Raw genomic sequence first — 23304 nt, 5'->3', positions numbered from 1 at the left:
AGCAGCCACTGTTACCCATGCTGGGGTGGTGTATATATAGCAGCCACTGTTACCCATGCTGGGGTGGTGTATATATAGCAGCCACTGTTACCCATGCTGGGGTGGTGTATATATAGCAGCCACTGTTACCCATGCTGGGATGGTGTATATATAGCAGCCACTGTTACCCATGCTGGGGTGGTGTATATATAGCAGCCCCTGTTACCCATGCTGGGGTGGTGTATATATAGCAGCCACTGTTACCCATGCTGGGGTGGTGTATATATAGCAGCCACTGTTACCCATGCTGGGGTGGTGTATATATAGCAGCCACTGTTACCCATGCTGGGGTGGTGTATATATAGCAGCCACTGTTACCCATGCTGGGGTGGTGTATATATAGCAGCCACTGTTACCCATGCTGGGGTGGTGTATATATAGCAGTCACTGTTACCCATGCTGGGGTGGTGTATATATAGCAGCCACTGTTACCCATGCTGGGGTGGTGTATATATAGCAGCCACTGTTACCCATGCTGGGGTGGTGTATATATAGCAGCCACTGTTACCCATGCTGGGGTGGTGTATATATAGCAGCCACTGTTACTCATGGTGGGGTGGTGTATATATAGCAGCCACTGTTACCCATGCTGTGGTGGTGTATATATAGCAGCCACTGTTACCCATGCTGGGGTGGTGTATATATAGCAGCCACTGTTACCCATGCTGGGGTGGTGTATATATAGCAGCCACTGTTACCCATGCTGGGTTGGTGTATATATAGCAGCCACTGTTACCCATGCTGGGATGGTGTATATATAGCAGCCACTGTTACCCATGCTGGGGTGGTGTATATATAGCAGCCACTGTTACCCATGCTGGGGTGGTGTATATATAGCAGCCACTGTTACCCATGCTGGGGTGGTGTATATATAGCAGCCACTGTTACCCATGCTGGGGTGGTGTATATATAGCAGCCACTGTTACCCATGCTGGGGTGGTGTATATATAGCAGCCACTGTTACCCATGCTGGGATGGTGTATATATAGCAGCCACTGTTACCCATGCTGGGGTGGTGTATATATAGCAGCCACTGTTACTCATGCTGGGGTGGTGTATATATAGCAGCCACTGTTACCCATGCTGTGGTGGTGTATATATAGCAGCCACTGTTACCCATGCTGGGGTGGTGTATATATAGCAGCCACTGTTACTCATGGTGGGGTGGTGTATATATAGCAGCCACTGTTACCCATGCTGTGGTGGTGTATATATAGCAGCCACTGTTACCCATGCTGGGGTGGTGTATATATAGCAGCCACTGTTACTCATGCTGGGGTGGTATATATATAGCAGCCACTGTTAACCTGTACACCAGCCTTGAGATTCTGGCGCAGGTTGACATTTATTGTCACAAATTGTTGCCCTTGTAGAAGAGCTGAGCGATTTCTACTAGATAGACAATTTTTGTCTTTGGCAGCTAGACTATGTCATAAAAATCCATTTAAAAAAGCTTTTTGTTCTTAATTTAAGGTTAGGGTTAGGCATTAGGGATAACAGTGGGTTTAAGGTTTAAAATCCAATTTTATGACTTTGTGGCTGTGACAGCTAGTGACCATTCTTCAGAGCTGCCTCCAGGGCAAGATTCATGACAATAAATGCCAACCTGCCCATCTGGCACTCTATGCAGGCTAGAATAAACACTTAAAGTACACTGCTCGAAAAAATAAAGGGAACACTTAAACAACACAATGTAACTCCAAGTCAATCACACTTCTGTGAAATCAAACTGTCCACTTAGGAAGCAACACTGATTGACAATAAATGTCACATGCTGTTGTGCAAATGGAATAGACAACAGGTGGAAATTATAGGCAATTAGCAAGACACCCCCAATAAAGGAGTGGTTCGGCAGGTAGTGACCACAGACCACTTCTCAGTTCTTATGCTTCCTGGCTGATGTTTTGGTCACTTTTGAATGCTGGCGGTGCTTTCACTCTAGTGGTAGCATGAGACGGAGTCAACAACCCACACAAGTGGCTCAGGTAGTGCAGCTCATCCAGGATGGCACATCAATGCGAGCTGTGGCAAGAAGGTTTGCTGTGTCTGTCAGCGTAGTGTCCAGAGCATGGAGGCGCTACCAGGAGACAGGCCAGTACATCAGGAGACGTGGAGGAGGCCGTAGGAGGGCAACAACCCAGCAGCAGGACCGCTACCTCCGCCTTTGTGCAAGGAGGAGCAGGAGGAGCACTGCCAGAGCCCTGCAAAATGACCTCCAGCAGGCCACAAATGTGCATGTGTCTGCTCAAACGGTCAGAAACAGACTCCATGAGGGTGGTATGAGGGCCTGACGTCCACAGGTGGGGGTTGTGCTTACAGCCCAACACCGTGCAGGACGTTTGGCATTTGCCAGAGAACACCAAGATTGGCAAATTCGCCACTGGCGCCCTGTGCTCTTCACAGATGAAGCAGGTTCACACTGAGCACATGTGACAGACGTGAGAGTCTGGAGACGCCGTGGAGAACGTTCTGCTGCCTGCAACATCCTCCAGCATGACCGGTTTGGCGGTGGGTCAGTCATGGTGTGGGGTGGCATTTCTTTGGGGGGCCGCACAGCCCTCCATGTGCTCGCCAGAGGTAGCCTGACTGCCATTAGGTACCGAGATGAGATCCTCAGACCCCTTGTGAGACCATATGCTGGTGCGGTTGGCCCTGGGTTCCTCCTAATGCAAACAATGCTAGACCTCATGTGGCTGTAGTGTGTCAGCAGTTCCTGCAAGAGGAAGGCATTGATGCTATGGACTGGCCCGACCATTCCCCAGACCTGAATCCAATTGAGCACATCTGGGACATCATGTCTCGCTCCATCCATCAACGCCACGTTGCACCACAGACTGTCCAGGAGTTGGCGGATGCTTTAGTCCAGGTCTGGGAGAAGATCCCTCAGGAGACCATCCGCCACCTCATCAGGAGCATGTCCAGGCGTTGTAGGGAGGTCATACAGGCACGTGGAGGCCACACACACTACTGAGTCTCATTTTGACTTGTTTTAAGGACATTACATCAAAGTTGGATCAGCCTGTAGTGTGGTTTTCCACTTTAATTTTGAGTGTCACTCCAAATCCAGACCTCCATGGGTTGATAAATTGGATTTCCATTGATTATTTTTGTGTGATTTTGTTGTCAGCACATTCAACTATGTAAAGAAAAAAGTATTTAATAAGATTATTTAATTCATTCAGATCTAGGATGTGTTATTTTAGTGTTCCCTTTATTTTTTTGAGCAGTATATTTGAAAGATTTCAAATAGAATGTAAACCCAGGTCTGGTGGTGCTGTGTGCAGCCTGCATCGAATCAAGGTCGTAGAGCAACCCTAACTAGGTGTCGCCCCCAAATGGCACCATATTCCCTACGTAGTGCATTCCTTTTCACTAAGCCCCATAGAGGCTATAGTGGTATATATAGGGAGCCATTTGGGATGCACCCTGGGTCAAATAATCTTTAATCCCTGCCTCCTTTCCTTGGCTTCCCTTGTTTCAGTCTCCCTTTCTCTGTGTTGGCTTCCCCGTTCTCCCTCACATAATCCAGCATCTTTCATTCCACCGTTGGGAGATTAGAGGGAAACCACTCCGTAATCTTACTCTATTGATCAAGATCACCTACTTTTACACAATGTCACATGTAGTCTGGGTACCAGTCTGTTTAGATAACATTCCACTCCTTTCACTCTGTGTTAGGTGCCAAAGAATGTTTCACAATGAAACAATGAGTGCAAAGTGTAGAATGTTAGCTAAACCAACTGGTACCCAAGCTATGACACATGGCAGCATATGTACAGAAAGGAACTGTTGTTGAGTAATGGCCAGGATATTGTTGTACTGTAATAACATTGTAATATAAAGGATATAGTTTCGTGAGACATTATAGGGTTATAGCCTTTCTACACAGACAGACAGTATTAATTCACTGCAAAATAATTTCGGACATGGGTTCTTATCTTTTTGTGTGAAGAATAAATTCAAGTTCAACGTTTTAATTAATCAAATTGCAGACAACAAACACTCTCTGAAATACTTGATATTAACAGATTAAAAGACTCCATCTCCGGTTAAAGAAGCTCCATAAAAGAAGTAATAGTCAAATAGGATAATAATAATAATTGGAGTCATACAACAAACAGATGTTACAATATTTAGTAAAGCATCCAGTTCAGAGGTGTGAAACATGTGGCCAGCGGGCCAGATCCGGCCCTTGAGACAATTCAATCCGGCCCGCTGGTGGTTTGAGAAGAAAAAAAAATATATATTTTTATATATATATATATATATATATATATATATATTACCTGCCTCGTACCCCTGCACATTGACTCGGTACCAGTACTCCCTGTATATAGCCTTGTTATTGTTATTAATTGTAAGTAAGAATTTGTTCTTAACTGACTTGCCAAGTTTAATAATAGTTCAATAAAAAAATACATGAAAAAAAACTCAAGCTCCAAAGAAAATGTGCAAATGTTCTTACTTTTTAACTCTGCATTGTTGATTAGGGCTTGTAAGTAAGCATTTCACAGTAAAGTCTACACCTGTTGTATTCGGCGCATGTAACAGATACAATTTGATTTGATTTAAAATGTCTAACACCAAAATCTAAACTGTGTAGAAATGAGAATAGACCTACATTTATAATCCAGCTAGCTAACAGTCATCGAAACAGTCAGGGAGCAGAGAAAACTCCAACAGTAATGGATAGAGGAATATGTTTTTGTACATTTTGACAGTGAGGAAACACAACCGATTTCAGGTGCAGCCCTTTGGACCACGATGGAAAACAGTTGGAGGAGCCGGGCTACACTTGATGAGTCTGACAAGTGACAAATCGATTCATCGTTATCATTTCAGATATGCTCCGATACGGTAACATACCGTTAGCCAATCTTTGAAAGAACCACAGAAAAGCAAATACAGAAACACCAGCTGTAATTTAGCCAACTAGGAAAATACTGGTCCTAAATTACAACAGGGACTCACCTGAAAAGGTTCCCTTACACAAGAAGGAGCTGAAGTCTAGAAGATGGAGAGCAACAACATAGCCTATAGCACTGTAGCAATGAGTGTGAGTGTGCCTAGCCTACTATGTGAAAACATGAACCAACAGAACTAAACATTGTGTGAAGATCAGCTGACAATTCCATGTCATCAGGGTGTAGTTGGGCCTTAGCCTATTTCCAAGTGGTAGAACGGGTTGGCTCTTGAGAAGGGAGAAGTGGCATTATTCAGACTGAATGCATGCAGGCGTCTTGCTCCGGAATGAATACACCTGTTAACCTACTACTAAATTACATAACAGAAGTAGCTACAGATGTAAGATCTTAAATTGATCACTCTTTTGTTACAGAGAATTTTCCTGCACAGCAGGAAATGGAAACATATAGTGTATTCAAGGTACTAAAAGGCTTCTAAAGTTTGGAATTTCCAGTTTCAAATGTCTTATTTGATTTGCCCTAACAAAAAATGTAGCAACCCCTACAAAAAATGTCCATTAATTATAACCCACATAATTCATATTTCCTGTTGCTACAGGATTATTTTCCTGCTATAGAAAACAGGCTCAAATTAAGATCATTCATCTGTAGACTAAGAAAAACAACAAAAGACACATCAAATCAAATCTTATTTGTCACATACACACGGTTAGCAGATGTTAATGCGAGTTTAGCGAAATGCCTGTGCTTCTAGTTCCGACCATGCAGTAATATCTAACAAGTAATCTAACAATTTCACAACAACTACCTTACACATACACAAGTGTAAAGGAATGAACAAGAACATGTACATATAAATATATGGATGAGTGATGGCCGTGCAGCATAGGCAAGATGCAGTAGATGGTATAGAGTACAGTATATACATATGAGATGAGTAATGTAGGGTATGTAAACATTATATAAAGTGGCATAGTTTAAACTGACTAGTGATACATTTATTACATCCAATTTGTAATTATTAAAGTGGCTAGAGATTGATGGCTGTTTAACAGTCTGATGGCCTTGAGATAGAAGCTGTTTTTCAGTCTCTCGGTCCCAGCTTTGATGCACCTGTTCTGACCTCGCCTTCTGGATGATAGTGGGGTGAACAGGCAGTGGCTTCGGGTGGTTGTTGTCCTTGATGATCTTTTTGGCCTTCCTGTGACATCGGGTGGTGTAGGTGTTCTGGAGGGCAGGTAGTTTGCCCCCGGTGATGCGTTGTGCAGACCTCACTACCCTCTGGAGAGTCTTGTGGTTGTGGGCGGTGCAGTTGCCGTACCAGGCGGTGCTGTACCAGGCGGTACCATCTTGGCTTTTTGCATTAGTTTCCCTAGTTTAGGTCTATGTGTGGCTGCATTCGTTTCTGTAGTTTAGGTCTATGTGTGGCTGCATTAGTTTCCCTAGTTTAGGTCTATGTGTGGCTGATTTAGTTTCTGTAGTTTATGTCTATGTGTGGCTGCATTAGTTTCTGTAGTTTAGGTCTATGTGTGGCTGCATTAGTTTCTGTAGTTTAGGTCTATGTGTGGCTGCATTAGTTTCTGTAGTTTAGGTCTATGTGTGGCAGCAGGATGCCATCTTAGGATAATAAACAGAGCCACCTTCAATATAACCTACATTGTTTCTATCTATCCCCCCCCCCAAAAAAATAAATAAATAAATGGATAGGCCCTATAACGCTGCAGTTACGGCGAGGGACGCCATTTTCTTTGGAGCTTGTGTTGCACTGATACGTTCCCAGGTTTTCAAGACACCCACATGTCCTGGGCTAGTCCCCATGACTTGAAGAGAGGAGGATGGTAGGAGATATGTCCTGGGCTAGTCCCCATGACTTGAAGAGAGGAGGATGGTAGGAGATATGTCCTGGGCTAGCCCCCGTGACTTGAAGAGAGGAGGATGGTAGGAGATATGTCCTGGGCTAGTCCCCGTGACTTGAAGAGAGGAGGATGGTAGGAGATATGTCCTGGGCTAGTCACCATGACTTGAAGAGAGGAGGATGGTAGGAGATATGTCCTGGGCTAGTCCCCATGACTTGAAGAGAGGAGGATGGTAGGAGATATGTCCTGGGCTAGCCAGCATAACTTCAGGGACAGGTGCTGCAATGGACAGAATGTCAGAGATGTGCCTTGCTGTCTTTTGAGAGTCATCCTATGTTACAAAATAAGTGCCTTGCTCAAGGGCATAACGGTAGTAGAAACCAGCAGCTCTTCTGTGGCCAATTCAGTCCCAACCTTTTCATCTCCTCTATACCCTCATGCAGGGCTACACACAGCCCCAATACAACACTGACTGATGGTTCCCTGTTATCCAATCATGTAGGCTGCTCTGACTGAGGAAGTCACTATCAGGGTGAGAAGACAGAAGGCTTGAGACCCACAAAACATCTTGTCAGTCAATCTCTGTCTACATGTTGTCTACACTCTTATAAGAAATGGTTCTATACAGAACCAATAGGTTCTATATAGAACCCCAATGAGCCCTTGTTTCTGGATGAGGGAACTGCAGAATAGAACAGAGCAGGACTAGAGTAGAGGATTTGTATTTGTAGTACCGTGAACTGCCACAGAAGGAGCCCTCTGACAATTTGAACATGCCCTCCTGATTTGCATAGGCAAATAATGTTCTATATAATTATTGAGTGGAAACATGCTATTATAGCTCAATGGTGTCCAACAAAGTAGGATATTTCTCAATGAACTTAGTATTTAGAATCAAAAAGCCCTTTAGGCTCACGAGTGGCGCAGCGGTCTACGGCACTGCATCTCAGTGCTTGAGGCGTCACTACAGACACCCTGGTTTGAATCCAGGCTGTATCACAACCGGCCGTGATTGGGAGTCCCATGGGGTGGAGCACAATTGGCCCAGCGTCGTCCGGGTTTAGCCGGTCTAGGCTGTCATTGTAAATAAGAATTTGTTCTTCAGCTGGCTTGCCTAGTTAAATGAAGGTTACATTTTCAAGAACAAAAGTAGCTGTACTCTTATAGCCTAGATTTATATATCAGGTCGGTGGTTTCTTTAGCGCCACATTTTGTTCACTATCATTATCATCCCAAATGGTTACATTTTCTATCCTAGGCTCCTACCACATACCAGGCCTCTTTAATTAGTCTAGGAACGAAGATATACAAAATATTTTAACTCAAGATTAGAATCGAATGAGAGAAGTGCCCCCACTTTATGGGGGTACAGTTTAATTAGGTGAAGGTTCTTTGTAGGAAATTAAGAATCTGATTAGCCTGGCTCGTTCCCGTTCACGAACAGACGGGGATTACCAAAGCCCCTCTTATTATTGTAAAGCACACGTCAGCTAAATAAAAAGACTATCCACCCATTTCCAGAGCGGATAAACACAGCCTAGACATAGTATACTACAACACGCAGCCTCAGCCAGCCAGACGTATCCTAGTCCTAAACGTGAATACCGTAGGTAATTCCACTCTTCGCTGCATGTGGAGTGTGAGTGTGGACAGCTAGAAATATGTTGACTGAGTCACTGCTGCCACGACGCTGACACATTCCAGGAGAGGAGGACTGCCCGGGCTGCCTCTCTTCTGATAAGCATCCTATGGTCTTCTGTACAAGTCAAGATGGCGGTGTCGGCAACGGAAAAGGACGCAATAGTGAGTACTACAATTTTCAGGAAAACAGCGGTTTGCTCGGAATTTGTTGATTTCTGTATCTGTACGTAAAACGTTGAAGCGTGTCATTTGTGGAGAGCTATAATTAACGTCATCATGAAGTTTGTATTATTGTGTGGAGTAATATGGCAATAGGCTGCCTGTGCATTCCCAAGCACAGCCCGAGTCGACCTCTGTTGTGGGCGCTGAACAAATTCAATGATTCTGCATGATAACATGTTTCTGTGTGGTGCTCACCTAGGTCGTTTGACCGATACGGTGCATTACTTCTCGGTATCAGTTTACAATGTGGGCTGTCTATGTGCGGGTTGGTGGTAATGACCGACCGTTCTCACAGGTCTTACCCGCTCTAGTCTAAAACATGACAGATGTTTTGACAGCCATGGGTTTCCCCACCTTTTCATTGTTGAATAGCGACATGAGGACCATGCAGAGAAGACATCTAGAGCAATATGCAGCCTTTTAAAACGTTAGGCTACTCCGCCCATTGAGTAGGCTACTATCATTTAGGCTGTACCTGATCAATACGTTGTTTTTTTATTTCCCTTTTGTCTCTGGTGGTTTTGAAGAATACTGAAGATGACCATCACAACGATTCGTTCGGGAACCCCGGGCTTATCTCGCCGGATAGGGAGGACATTGCACGGCTTCTGGTGGGACGATTCATCCTGAAACATCCACGTTATTCAATATATATGCCAGTATTATTTTCTTTGTCCACATTATGTGTTGTGATGATGGTTTAAATGTGATGATTTAAAATAAAATATTGTCTCTCAATCGTAGAAGGTGCCATTCAGCGGCCGCATCAGAGGTGGTATGAGGCCGGGGAAGAAGGTCATTGTCATGGGCATTGTTGATCTGGAGCCGGACAGGTAGGCTAAAACAATAACCTCCACTCATTAGGTCTTAGCTTTGGTCCATGTCGTTGGACAGGTAGGCTAAAACAATAACCTCCACTCATTAGGTCTTAGCTCTGGTCCATGTCGTTGGACAGGTAGGCTAAAACAATAACCTCCACTCATTAGGTCTTAGCTCTGGTCCATGTCGTTGGACAGGTAGGCTAAAACAATATCCTCCACTCATTAGGTCTTAGCTCTGGTCCATGTCGTTGGACAGGTAGGCTAAAACAATAACCTCCACTCATTAGGTCTTAGCTCTGGTCCATGTCGTTGGACAGGTAGGCTAAAACAATATCCTCCACTCATTAGGTCTTAGCTCTGGTCCATGTCGTTGGACAGGTAGGCTAAAACAATATCCTCCACTCATTAGGTCTTAGCTCTGGTCCATGTCGTTGGACAGGTAGGCTAAAACAATATCCTCCACTCATTAGGTCTTAGCTCTGTTCCATGTCGTTGGACAGGTAGGCTAAAACAATATCCTCCACTCATTAGGTCTTAGCTCTGGTCCATGTCGTTGGACAGGTAGGCTAAAACAATATCCTCCACTCATTAGGTCTTAGCTCTGGTCCATGTCGTTGGACAGGTAGGCTAAAACAATAACCTCCACTCATTAGGTCTTAGCTCTGGTCCATGTCGTTGGACAGGTAGGCTAAAACAATATCCTCCACTCATTAGGTCTTAGCTCTGGTCCATGTCGTTGGACAGGCAGGCTAAAACAATAACCACTCATTAGGTCTTAGCTCTGGTCCAGGGCGATATAACCTCCACTCATTAGGTCTTAGCTCTGGTCCAGGGCGATATAACCTCCACTCATTAGGTCTTAGCTCTGGTCCATGTCGTTGCGTGCAGCTTCCTGATGCTGAGCCTTCAACTTATTCTTGTAGAAGAGAAGGCGCTCTGGACTGGAGCTAACTAGGTCTATTAGTCAACTGCACCCTGGCTTATCTGAATGAATGTCATTACCAACTTCTTATCTTTCATATACTGCTTTTTCATTAGATTGTAAGTCCCATTCCATTTTAGGTGGAGATCTGATTCTGTAAGAATGTAGTCTACAGAATGAATTGTTGTGGACCTGTGTATTACATGTTTAATTGGTGAAATGCTGTGTTTTCTATGTTATGTCTGCTGAAGAATGTGAATCTAGCCTAATAAGGAGAGAGAACATGTATTGTAAAAGACAGAATCGAACACAGGCTCAGAAAGGAAAAAGTTCAAAAGAATAGTTTATTATTAGCAGCATGGCAGAAGGCAAAGAAACAGCCTGGGGGAGGTGAAGAGGAAACATGGAGAACTGTGTGGGTGGGTGTGTTGAGAACGGAGGGCTTTTTCATAATGCAAGGCAGGGCTGGTCTGTCAAGAATGGCACCCTATTCCCTATGTAGGCAACTAGGGCTACATTGGCCCTCATCAAACGTAGTGTGCTACAAAGGGGATAGTGTGCCAGTTGGGACGGGACACAGTGCTTGTTGAGACATTTTAGGGTGTGTCCTTTATAGGCCTCAATAGAAACTAATGGTCAGTTTAAAAACACATTTAGTGACATCAGTTTTAAATGCCTGGCGCACAATATTTATGTGGAAGTTCATGGCAGATGTCAACATGCTGCTCCTCCAGATGCAAAACATAATGACAACATTTATGTGGTGTTTCTCCTACACAGACACCACGTCCCTATGGGCCCTCCTATGTCCCCTACAGCACCATGTCCCTATAGGTCCTCCTCTATGTCCCCTACAGCACCACGTCCCTATGGGCCCTCCACTATGTCCCCTACAGCACCATGTCCCTATAGGTCCTCTATGTCCCCTACAGCACCACGTCTCTATGGGCCCTCCTACGTCCCCTACAGCACCATGTCCCTATGGGCCCTCCACTATGTCCCCTACAGCACCATGTCCCTATGGGCCCTCCTACGTCCCCTACAGCACCATGTCCCTATGGGCCCTCCCCTATGTCCCCTACAGCACCACGTCCCTATGGGCCCTCCACTATGTCCCCTACAGCACCATGTCCCTATAGGCCCTCCTATGTCGCCTACAGCATCATGTCCCTATAGGCCCTCCACTATGTCCCCTACAGCACCATGTCCCTATGGGCCCTGCACTGTCCCCTACAGCACCATGTCCCTATAGGTCCTCCTCTATGTCCCCTACAGCACCATGTCCCTATGGGCCCTGCACTGTCCCCTACAGCACCATGTCCCTATAGGCCCTGCACTGTCCCCTACAGCACCATGTCCCTATAGGCCCACCTCTATGTCCCCTACAGCACCATGTCCCTATAGGCCCTCCTCTATGTCCCCTACAGCACCATGTCCCTATAGGCCCTCCTCTATGTCCCCTACAGCATCATGTCCCTATAGGCCCTCCTCTATGTCCCCTACAGCACCATGTCCCTATAGGCCCCCTCTCTCTTGGTTACCATAGGCTCATTCCAGTCCCATAGGGACAGGTTATCCTAGGGCTCCCACTAAAGGACAGGTTACCCTAGGGCTCCCACTAATGGACAGGTTACCCTAGGGCTCCCACTAATGGACAGGTTACCCTAGGGCTCCCACTAATGGACAGGTTACCCTGGGGCTCCCACAAAAGGACAGGTTAACCCTAGGGCTCCCACTAAGGGACAAGTTAACCCTAGGGCTCCCACTAATGACAGGTTACCCTGGGGCTCCACTAAAGGACAGGTTAACCCTAGGGCTCCCACTAAAGGACAGGTTACCCTAGGGCTTCCACTAAAGGACAGGTTACCCTAGGGCTCCCACTAAAGGACAGGTTACCCTAGGGCTCCCACTAATGGACAGGTTAACCCTAGGGCTCCCACTAATGGACAGGTTACCCTGGGGCTCCCACTAATGGACAGGTTAACCCTGGGGCTCCCACTAAGGGACAGGTTAACCCTAGGGCTCCCACTAAGGGACAAGTTAACCCTGGGGCTCCCACTAAGGACAGGTTACCCTGGGGCTCCCACTAAAGGACAGGTTAACCCTAGGGCTCCCACTAAGGGACAAGTTAACCCTAGGGCTCCCACTAAGGGACAGGTTACCCTGGGGCTCCCACTAAAGGACAGGTTAACCCTAGGGCTCCCACTAAGGGACAAGTTAACCCTAGGGCTCCCACTAAGGGACAGGTTACCCTGGGGCTCCCACTAAAGGACAGGTTAACCCTAGGGCTCCCACTAAGGGACAGGTTACCCTAGGGCTCCCACTAAAGGACAGGTTACCTAGGGCTCCCACTAAGGGACAGGTTACCTAGGGCTCCCACTAAGGGACAGGTTACCTAGGGCTCCCACTAAGGGACAGGTTACCCTAGGGCTCCCACTAAGGGACAGGTTAACCCTAGGGCTCCCACTAAGGGACAGGTTACCCTAGGGCTCCCACTAAGGGACAGGTTACCCTAGGGCTCCCACTAAGGGACAGGTTACCCTAGGGCTCCCACTAAGGGACAGGTTACCCTAGGGCTCCCACTAAGGGACAGGTTACCTAGGGCTCCCACTAAGGGACAGGTTACCTAGGGCTCCCACTAAGGGACAGGTTACCTAGGGCTCCCACTAAGGGACAGGTTACCTAGGGCTCCCACTAAGGGACAGGTTACCTAGGGCTCCCACTAAGGGACAGGTTACCTAGGGTAAAAAGGGATATTGTTAAACCAGCACAGTGACACCTATTTCTTCTTTCTTCTCTACGTTTCTTTCTGTCTCAGCTTTGACGTCAGCCTGACTTGCGGCCGCGGCACAGAGAAGGAGGAACCACAGCCGGATGTGGCCCTGAAACTCAGCGCTCGATTCGCCGAGCGCCAGTTTCTGCGTAACTCCCGCGTCTCGGGAAAATGGAGCGAGGAGGAGAAGTCTATCGACTACTTCCCCTTCATCCCTGACCAGCCCTTCAGGGTACCTGTTACACTTATCCTAACCTCTAACCTGACCAGCCCTTCAGGGTACCTGTTACACTGATCCTAATCTCTAACCTCTAATCCTAACCCCTAAAATATAATCCTAACCTCTAATCCCAACCCCTAACCTCTAATCCCAACCCCTACCCCTTAATCCATAACCCTAACTGGATCAGGCCTTCAAGATACCATAACACTCCACTCTCTTTTTAAATTCTAACCCCTAACCCGACCATCCCTTCAGGGTACCGAGAACACTTCACGTTCTTATCCAACTTGTCCCAAATGGCACCACATCCCTTTTCTAGTAGACTTCTTTTGACCAGAGCCCTATGGGGCCACGTTAACAAGGGTCTTACCTTCACGATAATTGGCCTTCCACCACTATCTCTATCTCATACACTCCCTCGCTCTACCCCTCTCTGACTTGTCTTTAGTTGCTGTAATATGATTCAGTAAAGATATAGCCCAGTGATAAGGAACACACATTGTTCCTTGTTGTGGTTTTAGTGTAAAGCAGGTTGCTCCAGTCACACATTTGACAGAGGATGAGGTTTAGAGATGTCAGAGGATGAGGTTTAGAGATGTCAGAGGATGAGGTTTAGAGATGTCAGAGGATGAGGTTTAGAGATGTCAGAGGATGAGGTTTAGAGATGTCAGAGGATGAGGTTTAGAGATGTCAGAGGATGAGGTTTAGAGATGTCAGAGGATGATTAGAGATGTCAGAGGATGAGGTTTAGAGATGTCAGAGGATGAGGTTTAGAGATGTCAGAGGATGAGGTTTGGATGTCGAGGGAGATGTCAGAGGATGAGGTTTAGAGATGTCAGAGGATGAGGTTTGGAGATGTCAGAGGATGAGGTCGGGATGTCAGAGGATGAGGGTCGGAGATGTCAGAGGATGAGGGTCGGAGATGTCAGAGGATGAGGGTCGGAGATGTCAGAGGATGAGGGTCGGAGATGTCAGAGGATGAGGGTCGGAGATGTCAGAGGATGAGGGTCGGAGGTGTCAGAGGATGAGGGTCGGAGGATGAGGGTCGGAGATGTCAGAGGATGAGGGTCGGAGGTGTCAGAGGATGAGGGTCGGAGGATGAGGGTCGGAGATGTCAGAGGATGAGGGTCGGAGATGTCATAAGTGATAAGTTATGTAAAAGCTAACAAGCTCTCTTTCATTTGGAGAAAGAACCACATGGCCACATAATGTGACTTGGTTTAGAAATGGGGTGTTTTATCCTGTTCTCTCTCTCTCCTTGCCTTTTCTCTTTCTCCATCTCTCTCCATCTATCCAGATCGAGATCCACTGCGAGCACACGCGCTTCCGGATATTTGTGGACGGAAACCCGCTCTTTGACTTTTTTCACAAAGTGAAATCTTTGCCGTCCATCGATACAGTGAGGATAGAAGGGGATCTACAGATCACCAAGCTAGGTTAACCATCCCAGCTGCCATGCCTGTGTGTGACACAACAAGAACTCAATACAGGTGAACACACACACCTGTTACTACAATACCCACAATGCAACACTGCAGCGACAGTGGGCCTAGCGCTTTGGAAAGGCCTCGCCATCCCGGTTTGGTTCTGCCATCACTCCTCTTCTTTCCCTTTTATCTTGTCATGTCTCTACCAAGATCTGACGTTATTGTGACCTTCCTAATTGTTGGTTGAATGGTTGCAATGTAACGCAGCTCTGCGTGTCTTTGTTCTGAAAGAATTCCTTTGTTTTCTTCCTCAGTTCTGTGTGTGTCAGGGATCTCACAATATAAACGCCTGCTCATGGTTACCAAGCATCCTATGAGGATTTTGCTGAGAGAGGGGGCCCTATTCCAAATGTAATAGTGCACTGCTTTTGGGGCACTATTGGGCACTAGAGTGCTATTTGGGACACAACCGTAGAGCACCAAGAAGTATTTGCTTTCATGTGGAGAAATCCTACAATTCTCAGGAGGTTTCTCAGGAATCAACACCATTTATCACCTAAATGAGGGTTATTTCGTGGGGTTGACAAGCTCAATATTATGGGAGCTTCCATTTTTGCACTCCCTCCCTGTTCTTGAATTGGGTTTTATTGGTTGGTTGGTTGTCATGGTTATTGGCATCCTAACTCAATGACCTACATACAGAGGTTGCATTTTAAATTGCATTTTATTCCCTATATAGTGTGCTACTTTGATCAGGGCCCATTGGGCTCTGGCCAAAAGTAGTGCACTACGTAGGGAATAGGGTGCCATTTGGAAAGGGAAATATATTGTGGAGTCTCAGCAAGATGTACCGTAGCAGCTTTTTGATTGAAATGTCTTGTAACTGTGTATTAATGGTGGTTCTTACTCACAATTTCAGTTCATTGCAACCATTCTCCTCCTGTAGATATAGATATTGCACTGACATAGAGCTACATGGTAGTGAATAGAATGTATAGTTCATTTGGAGCTTCGTTTACATTGCTTATTTAAGAGTGATGAACGATTGGTTCATTTAAACATTTCCACATTGATTCAATGTCATCAAACGTCTTTTATACAACGTTCTGTGTGTCGAGCTAATAAACTGGAATTAGAGGTGCCAATCTTTCCTATTCATTTGGGTTCTAGATGAGATCAGTAGGTTTTTTGAAGACTCACAGCAGTTAGACAACACAACACGTAGGAATATGGACTCAGATGGTCTTTCTAGACTTGAAAACATCCTAGCAAATTTTATCTTGGAGTGAACTATCCCTTTAAGGAGTTTGATTAACTGGACTTGACTTGTAAATGAAGAAAACCCAGAGTGAAAACACACCCAGCGATGGCCTGCACTTAGTCCTTAAACAACCATTCCACTCAAACCTCGCTGGTCACAGAACAGATTATTACTGGTATGCAAATGTAGATTTCTTCCACACTTGAGCATTTTTTAAACCAGGGTAGATCTATTAGTGCACACCTAAGTGAAATGTTTTGCCCAAAATAAAAAATAGTTGACCTAAAACTGTAATCGGGTATTTGGAAGTTAGACTGTTCCGCTAGCTAGCGATTAGCGGTTGACTGTTGTGAAGAATCTGTTATATGTACAGCAGCCATGTTTTTCTATGGTAGATGACTGGAACAGACGCCAGTTAACGCCTTAGTTTTCATTTCAATTGGTTGAGTTGTAACTAACGTGAAATCAACAGAGTTTCACCATGTATTGGATTTAGGTTAAACGCTGGGTGAAAAAAGGTCTTATTTAAGAGTGATGAACGATTGTTTCATTTAAACATTTCCACATTGATTCAATGTCATCACAAATACTTTTTGGGTTGTTGAAATGACGTGGAAACAACGTTGATTCAACCAATTTCCGCATCTGAAATGGCACCTTACACTTCTAGAAAAAAAAGGTGCCATCTACCTGGAACCAAAAAGGGTGTTACCTGGAACCAGAATGTTCTCCTATGGGGACAGGAGAAGAGCCCTTTTGGAAGGCTTTTTTCTAAGAGTGTATTACCTATTTAGTGCACTACTTTGGATCAGTGCCCACCACTTCATCAACACACAGAGATACTACTGTTCACCAATAACTGTCATATGACTCAGTGGTTTAGTGGAGGGTAAATTCACGTGATCGCAGCTTACACACCTTTTGTATTCTGCGTAAGCATTTACCCACCTATTGCAGAATAATGCTTTGAAAATATATAGAGCGTTACTTTACTCACCACAAACAGGGATCAGTTTACCTACGTATTGTTATTTACCACAACATCACTGATATGCCTCTAACAACACACTGCCCCATGTCTATGGCCCAATGCCACTTTCTGTCTCTCTCTCTCTCTCGCCCTCTCGAAACCGAGCCAGGAGAGCAAGAATGGGGCACACGGACATCACATGGTGCCTAGGGGAGCTATTGTACTCCATCAAAGCTCTCTATTGTCTCTTACTGGGCTTAGTTGTTGGATCTCTCCTCCTCTCTATTGTCTCTTACTGGGCTTAGTTGTTGGATCTCTCCTCCTCTATATTGTCTCTTACTGGGCTTAGTTGTTGGATCTCTCCTCCTCTTTACTCTTACTGGGCTTAGTTGTTGGATCTCTCCTCCTCTATATTGTCTCTTACTGGGCTTAGTTGTTGGATCTCTCCTCCTCTCTATTGTCTCTTACTGGGCTTAGTTGTTGGATCTCTCCTCCTCTATATTGTCTCTTACTGGGCTTAGTTGTTGGATCTCTCCTCCTCTATATTGTCTCTTACTGGGCTTAGTTGTTGGATCTCTCCTCCTCTATATTGTCTCTTACTGGGCTTAGTTGTTGGATCTCTCCTCCTCTATATTGTCTCTTACTGGGCTTAGTTGTTGGATCTCTCCTCCTCTATATTGTCTCTTACTGGGCTTAGTTGTTGGATCTCTCCTCCTCTATATTGTCTCTTACTGGGCTTAGTTGTTGGATCTCTCCTCCCTCTATATTGTCTCTTACTGGGCTTAGTTGTTGGATCTCTCCTCCTCTATATTGTCTCTTACTGGGCTTAGTTGTTGGATCTCTCCTCCTCTATATTGTCTCTTACTGGGCTTAGTTGTTGGATCTCTCCTCCTCTATATTGTCTCTTACTGGGCTTAGTTGTTGGATCTCTCCTCCTCTATATTGTCTCTTACTGGGCTTAGTTGTTGGATCTCTCCTCCTCTATATTGTCTCTTACTGGGCTTAGTTGTTGGATCTCTCCTCCTCTATATTGTCTCTTACTGGGCTTAGTTGTTGGATCTCTCCTCCTCTATATTGTCTCTTACTGGGCTTAGTTGTTGGATCTCTCCTCCTCTCTATTGTCTCTTACTGGGCTTAGTTGTTGGATCTCTCCTCCTCTATATTGTCTCTTACTGGGCTTAGTTGTTGGATCTCTCCTCCTCTATATTGTCTCTTACTGGGCTTAGTTGTTGGATCTCTCCTCCTCTCTATTGTCTCTTACTGGGCTTAGTTGTTGGATCTCTCCTCCTCTATATTGTCTCTTACTGGGCTTAGTTGTTGGATCTCTCCTCCTCTATATTGTCTCTTACTGGGCTTAGTTGTTGGATCTCTCCTCCTCTATATTGTCTCTTACTGGGCTTAGTTGTTGGATCTCTCCTCCTCTATATTGTCTCTTACTGGGCTTAGTTGTTGGATCTCTCCTCCTCTCTGGGCTTAGTTGTTGGATCTCTCCTCCTCTATATTGTCTCTTACTGGGCTTAGTTGTTGGATCTCTCCTCCTCTCTATTGTCTCTTACTGGGCTTAGTTGTTGGATCTCTCTCCTCTCTGGGCTTAGTTGTTGGATCTCTCTCTTGTCTCTTACTGGGCTTAGTTGTTGGATCTCTCTCTTGTCTCTTACTGGGCTTAGTTGTTGGATCTCTCCTTCTCTATATTGTCTCTTACTGGGCTTAGTTGTTGGAGGGAGCGCTCATTCTTCGGTTGCCCCTACATAATGCACAACTTTGACCCTAACTTTAACCCAAGACACGTTTGACCCTAAGTGCACTACTTTTGACCAGGGCCCAATGTATGGAATAGGGTGCCATTTGGGATGCGTATTTCCTGTTGGAAGCGAGTCAGCTCTGAGTTGTAGATGAGTAGGGAGGGACTTTGGATTAAAGGTGCTACACAGGATTTTTTTTAAATGGCATTATAATAGTGGAATGATAGTGTTTCACAGTATTACTTACCTGGCTGTGATATTTGCCTATTGATTTCTCCCATTGGAGAGGCATCTGTTGTCAAAATGGGAAAGCTGTTTTGACTTTGTGGCTGTGTTATCTATTTAAAATCTGGTCAAGTGGCCAATGTAGAAATCACTCTGTAATTTCTTGATTAAAAAAATTCTACACTGTTCGCTCAATTTGTTTATGTGAGAAAACAAGCACTGAATAGTGTAGGGCAGGGGTATTCACCTCTGACCCTACGAGGTCCGGAGCCTGCTGGTTGTCTGTTCTACCTGATCATTAATATCACCCACCTGGTGTCCCAACAAAAAGCAGTGGAACTGGCTTGGAGGTCCAGTGTTGAGTTTGAGGGGTGTAGCTAAACATATGTTCAATAATAAAACATATATCGTTTTTCCAGCTGTTTGAAGCTGCTGGACCAAAACAGAAAGTAAAAGGCTCAGTTGTGAGTCTCCATGTTACGGGGGAAATGGGATTCTGGGGGTGTAGCACCTTTAAGTCATGATAACTTTGAAGGTTGAGGGGTTGGTTGTTTGGTGTTTATTTTCTTTGTTGTAGTCATATACAGTGCTTCAAATGGTCCCTTCCTTGGTTTACCCCTGTAAGATGCTTCAAATGGTCCCTTCCTTGGTTTACCCCTGTAAGATGCTTCAAATGGTCCCTTCCTTGGTTTACCCCTGTAAGATGCTTCAAATGGTCCCTTCCTTGGTTTACCCCTGTAAGATGCTTCAAATGGTCCCTTCCTTGGTTTACCCCTGTAAGATGCTTCAAATGGTCCCTTCCTTGGTTTACCCCTGTAAGATGCTTCAAATGGACCCTTCCTTGGTTTACCCCTGTAAGATGCTTCAAATGGACCCTTCCTTGGTTTACCCCTGTAAGATGCTTCAAATGGTCCCTTCCTTGGTTTACCCCTGTAAGATGCTTCAAATGGTCCCTTCCTTGGTTTACCCCTGTAAGATGCTTCAAATGGTCCCTTCCTTGGTTTACCCCTGTAAGATGCTTCAAATGGTCCCTTCCTTGGTTTACCCCTGTAAGATGCTTCAAATGGACCCTTCCTTGGTTTACCCCTGTAAGATGCTTCAAATGGACCCTTCCTTGGTTTACCCCTGTAAGGTGCTTCAAATGGACCCTTCCTTGGTTTACCACTGTAATGTGCTTCAAATGGACCCTTCCTTGGTTTACCCCTGTAAGATGCTTCAAATGGACCCTTCCTTGGTTTACCCCTGTAATGTGCTTCAAATGGACCCTTCCTTGGTTTACCCCTGTAAGGTGCTTCAAATGGTCCCTTCCTTGGTTTACCACTGTAATGTGCTTCAAATGGACCCTTCCTTGGTTTTGCCCAGATAGGCCACTGCACTGACTGAACCCTGTACAGTGCATTACATTCAGCATGGGGGGATAGTGAATGTTTGGTAATGAATGTGTGTGTGCTATATCAGACGTTCAGTCTCAGAACATCATTACAGTAGGCAATCCATGACAATATTCTGTGGGATGTTCAGTAGGCTTCATATCCACAGGTCTTTTCTGTAAGAGAGCAATAACATCCTCCTCTCTGTCTTTTTCTACTGGATGGTCACACAGGGTTTTTCTGAGGTACTAAGATAGAGAATTTTTTTTTTTTTTTGCATGACAGGCACTCATTTCCGTAAGGAAACTACAGTAGGCTATTAGGAAGGCAATACGGAGGACATAGAGAGAGAATGAACCAGCCCAATGCACTGACCTCAACAGTATTGTATCCTTAATGTTATATTAGGCTGAGTCTGGGTGTGTTTCGGGTGGCTGATTTCATTGTCGGTGCTGATCTGGCTGTAGTGAGTGGAAACTATCCCTCGTGAAACCACAACTTCTGGCTGTAGTGAGTTGGAAAACATCCCTCGTGAAACTACTTCATTTTAAATACAAACAAATATCCAGTTGCCCCATGGGAAAATAAGTAGACCTATATAATTCACATTGGAAATCCTTAAGAGACCTAACTTAATAACCTAATAATACATCTATGTATAAACGACCAAATTGTGGTTAAAACCAAGAGGCAGAATAAGACGTGTTCTAGTGCTTAATAATGTCATACATGATGTCACTCTCCTCTTCCGGTGGTTCTCCCCCTGTTACATGTCACTCTAGCATCTCACCTGTGGTTCAGCCTGTTACATGTCACTCTAGCATCTCTCCTGTGGTTCAGCCTGTTACATGTCACTCTAGCATCTCTCCTGTGGTTCAGCCTGTCAGTTGTGGTCCAGGGGTCAACTTGAGAGGTCACTCACTCCCATGGCGCTGCATATCCAGGAAGAACGGGGGAGGGAGATAACACAAAGACTTCCTGATTCACAACATGGGGCGGGGGCTTATTCCGGAGGGGCACAACAACGTTAACATAGAAATACATTGTGTATAACAGTCATGTCTGTCTGTAATGTGAAATAGGAAATGGTAACTTGTCATTACCTCATATCTCTATCTGCAACAGCCTAGTAAATGGTGCATCCTACTGACTAAGCCCCTAGAAAGGCTTGTTTTGTGACTCTGTGTCTCATGATCCTAACTCCTCTAATAGGACTGGCATTCAAGCAAACATGCAGTACAGACAAAATGTTACATTGGTCTTTTGCCATAAAAAACTGCATAAATACTGATTAATCAGTCAATGGTAATTGGAAGAAATCAGGTTTGGATTTGATTGAAATTAGTTACTGTGATTGGATTTGAATGAGATGGTGTATTGCTGGAACACAGGAGCTACCAGGACTTCTCCACAATGTGAAATACCTGCAGTGTTTGTTTGAACTCAGCCCTTGGGTCTACAGCTGCAGCCTGCCACAACACCAATACCATTCAACCTACTCTGACCTACACTGGCCTCAGAAAAACAGCAGAAAAACATGGAAGACTTTTGGTTTGAACTGAATGTCATTGCTCCCTGATTATAATCTGATGTTAACATGCCTTCGGACTTTGTACATATTTTGAACATGGCCTTGTTGGTTTGGTTTTTACATGAGAATGTGTCTATAAGTGCTTTATAGGCAAAGCGTTTCGGTACGCTTGTGTTGTTGACAGACCTGGGTTGAAATACTATTTGATATCGTTTCAAATACTTTATCTTGGCTCGACTGGCACAATGGAACCAATAGAATAGTCACACGGACTGCAAGCCCCGCCCATCAGGCACTCCAGGCAGACTAGACTAGAGCAAACTCTGAACGTTTTTGAAAGATTTCAAGTAGTAATTGAACCCTGGTCTGGTTGTTGAAAACAAGTACTATGTGAGCATATTGTATATCTGAGAAGCCAAGATTATAGGTTTTCCTAGTTTTTGTTTTTAGACTTGTCAAAATATGTGATGTCTTTTTGTTCTTTCTACCAGCTGTGTTATAACCTAGTGAAGCATTACACTGCTGTTGGAAGGAAAAGGCCCAAGTCAATGGTTATGTACCAAATGGTACCCTATTCCTTACAAGTGACACTTCTTTTGACTAGAGCTCTATGGGCCCTGGTTCAAAGTAGTGCACTATGGTACATAGGGAATAGGGTGCCATTTGGGATGCAGTAATTATTATAGCTTTTTTGGAAAAGCAAACTGTAGTTATTATGGAGTGTCCTATGTAGGTTAGGTTGTGCTGTTGTTGATGTGTGTGTGTGTACAATCGGTTTCCCTTTTCATTTCTAAAGAGTCAAGAACAAGGTCATTTTCCTTTTTAAACAGTGCCTATTAAATACTAAAAGATGAACACTTTTGAATTACAAGACATCTATAAAGTTAACTCTGACCAAGTTGTTCTCTCAACAATTGACATCAGATGAGGAGTTAGGATGAGAAGTTTATTGTTTATTATGAAGTGTAAAAGAAGCCTGTCTGCTACAATATGTAAAGGGTTGTTTCTGTCTGACTGACTGACTCAGGAAAGAAGATCCCTGGTTAACAGGTTCATTCTCTATTCTGGGTTTTCAACAGAGGATCCTGCATATAACCAGTCCCACAGGAGCAATACAACTCTGGCTGTGTCCCAAAGGGCAATCTATTCCTTTATATAGAGCACTACTTTCAACTGGTGAAATGTAGGGAACTATGTCGGGAATAGTGTGTTATTTGGGACACGCAGACTTATTATACACTATTTCCTAACTGAATGAAACCAAATTGAGTCATTCATGGAGAATTTTAACATTTTGCATTAGAGCATGTTTTGTTTGTGTGCATTAAAGGAGTAATTCCACTAGTTGTGCTCTCT

At 44.8% G+C, this 23304-nt stretch overlaps 2 protein-coding genes across 2 annotated transcripts in view; one reads left to right on the top strand and one right to left on the bottom strand.

The window, feature by feature from the left end:
• LOC106560913 (ABC transporter G family member 20) overlaps positions 1-5542 on the bottom strand; it is a 46759-nt gene extending 41217 nt beyond the window's left edge. Inside the window, 1 exon segment of the mRNA XM_045698546.1 lies at positions 5011-5542. The gene's annotated coding sequence lies outside the window, so the exon portion shown is untranslated.
• A 2805-nt stretch (positions 5543-8347) lies between these two features.
• On the top strand, positions 8348-15929 carry LOC106577180 (galectin-related protein-like). The gene is made up of 5 exons (XM_045687202.1): positions 8348-8623; positions 9211-9294; positions 9428-9516; positions 13245-13431; positions 14720-15929. The coding sequence occupies exons 1-5, from the start codon at positions 8591-8593 to the stop codon at positions 14861-14863; spliced, it is 537 nt and encodes a 178-aa protein (XP_045543158.1). The 5' UTR covers positions 8348-8590; the 3' UTR covers positions 14864-15929.
• The last annotated feature ends 7375 nt before the right edge of the window (positions 15930-23304 follow it).

Source organism: Salmo salar, chromosome ssa01 (assembly GCF_905237065.1).
Source record: "Salmo salar chromosome ssa01, Ssal_v3.1, whole genome shotgun sequence".
Lineage (NCBI taxonomy): Eukaryota > Metazoa > Chordata > Actinopteri > Salmoniformes > Salmonidae > Salmo > Salmo salar.
The sequence above is the reverse complement of the archived record's forward strand: the minus strand, read 5'-3'. Positions and strand labels throughout refer to the sequence as shown.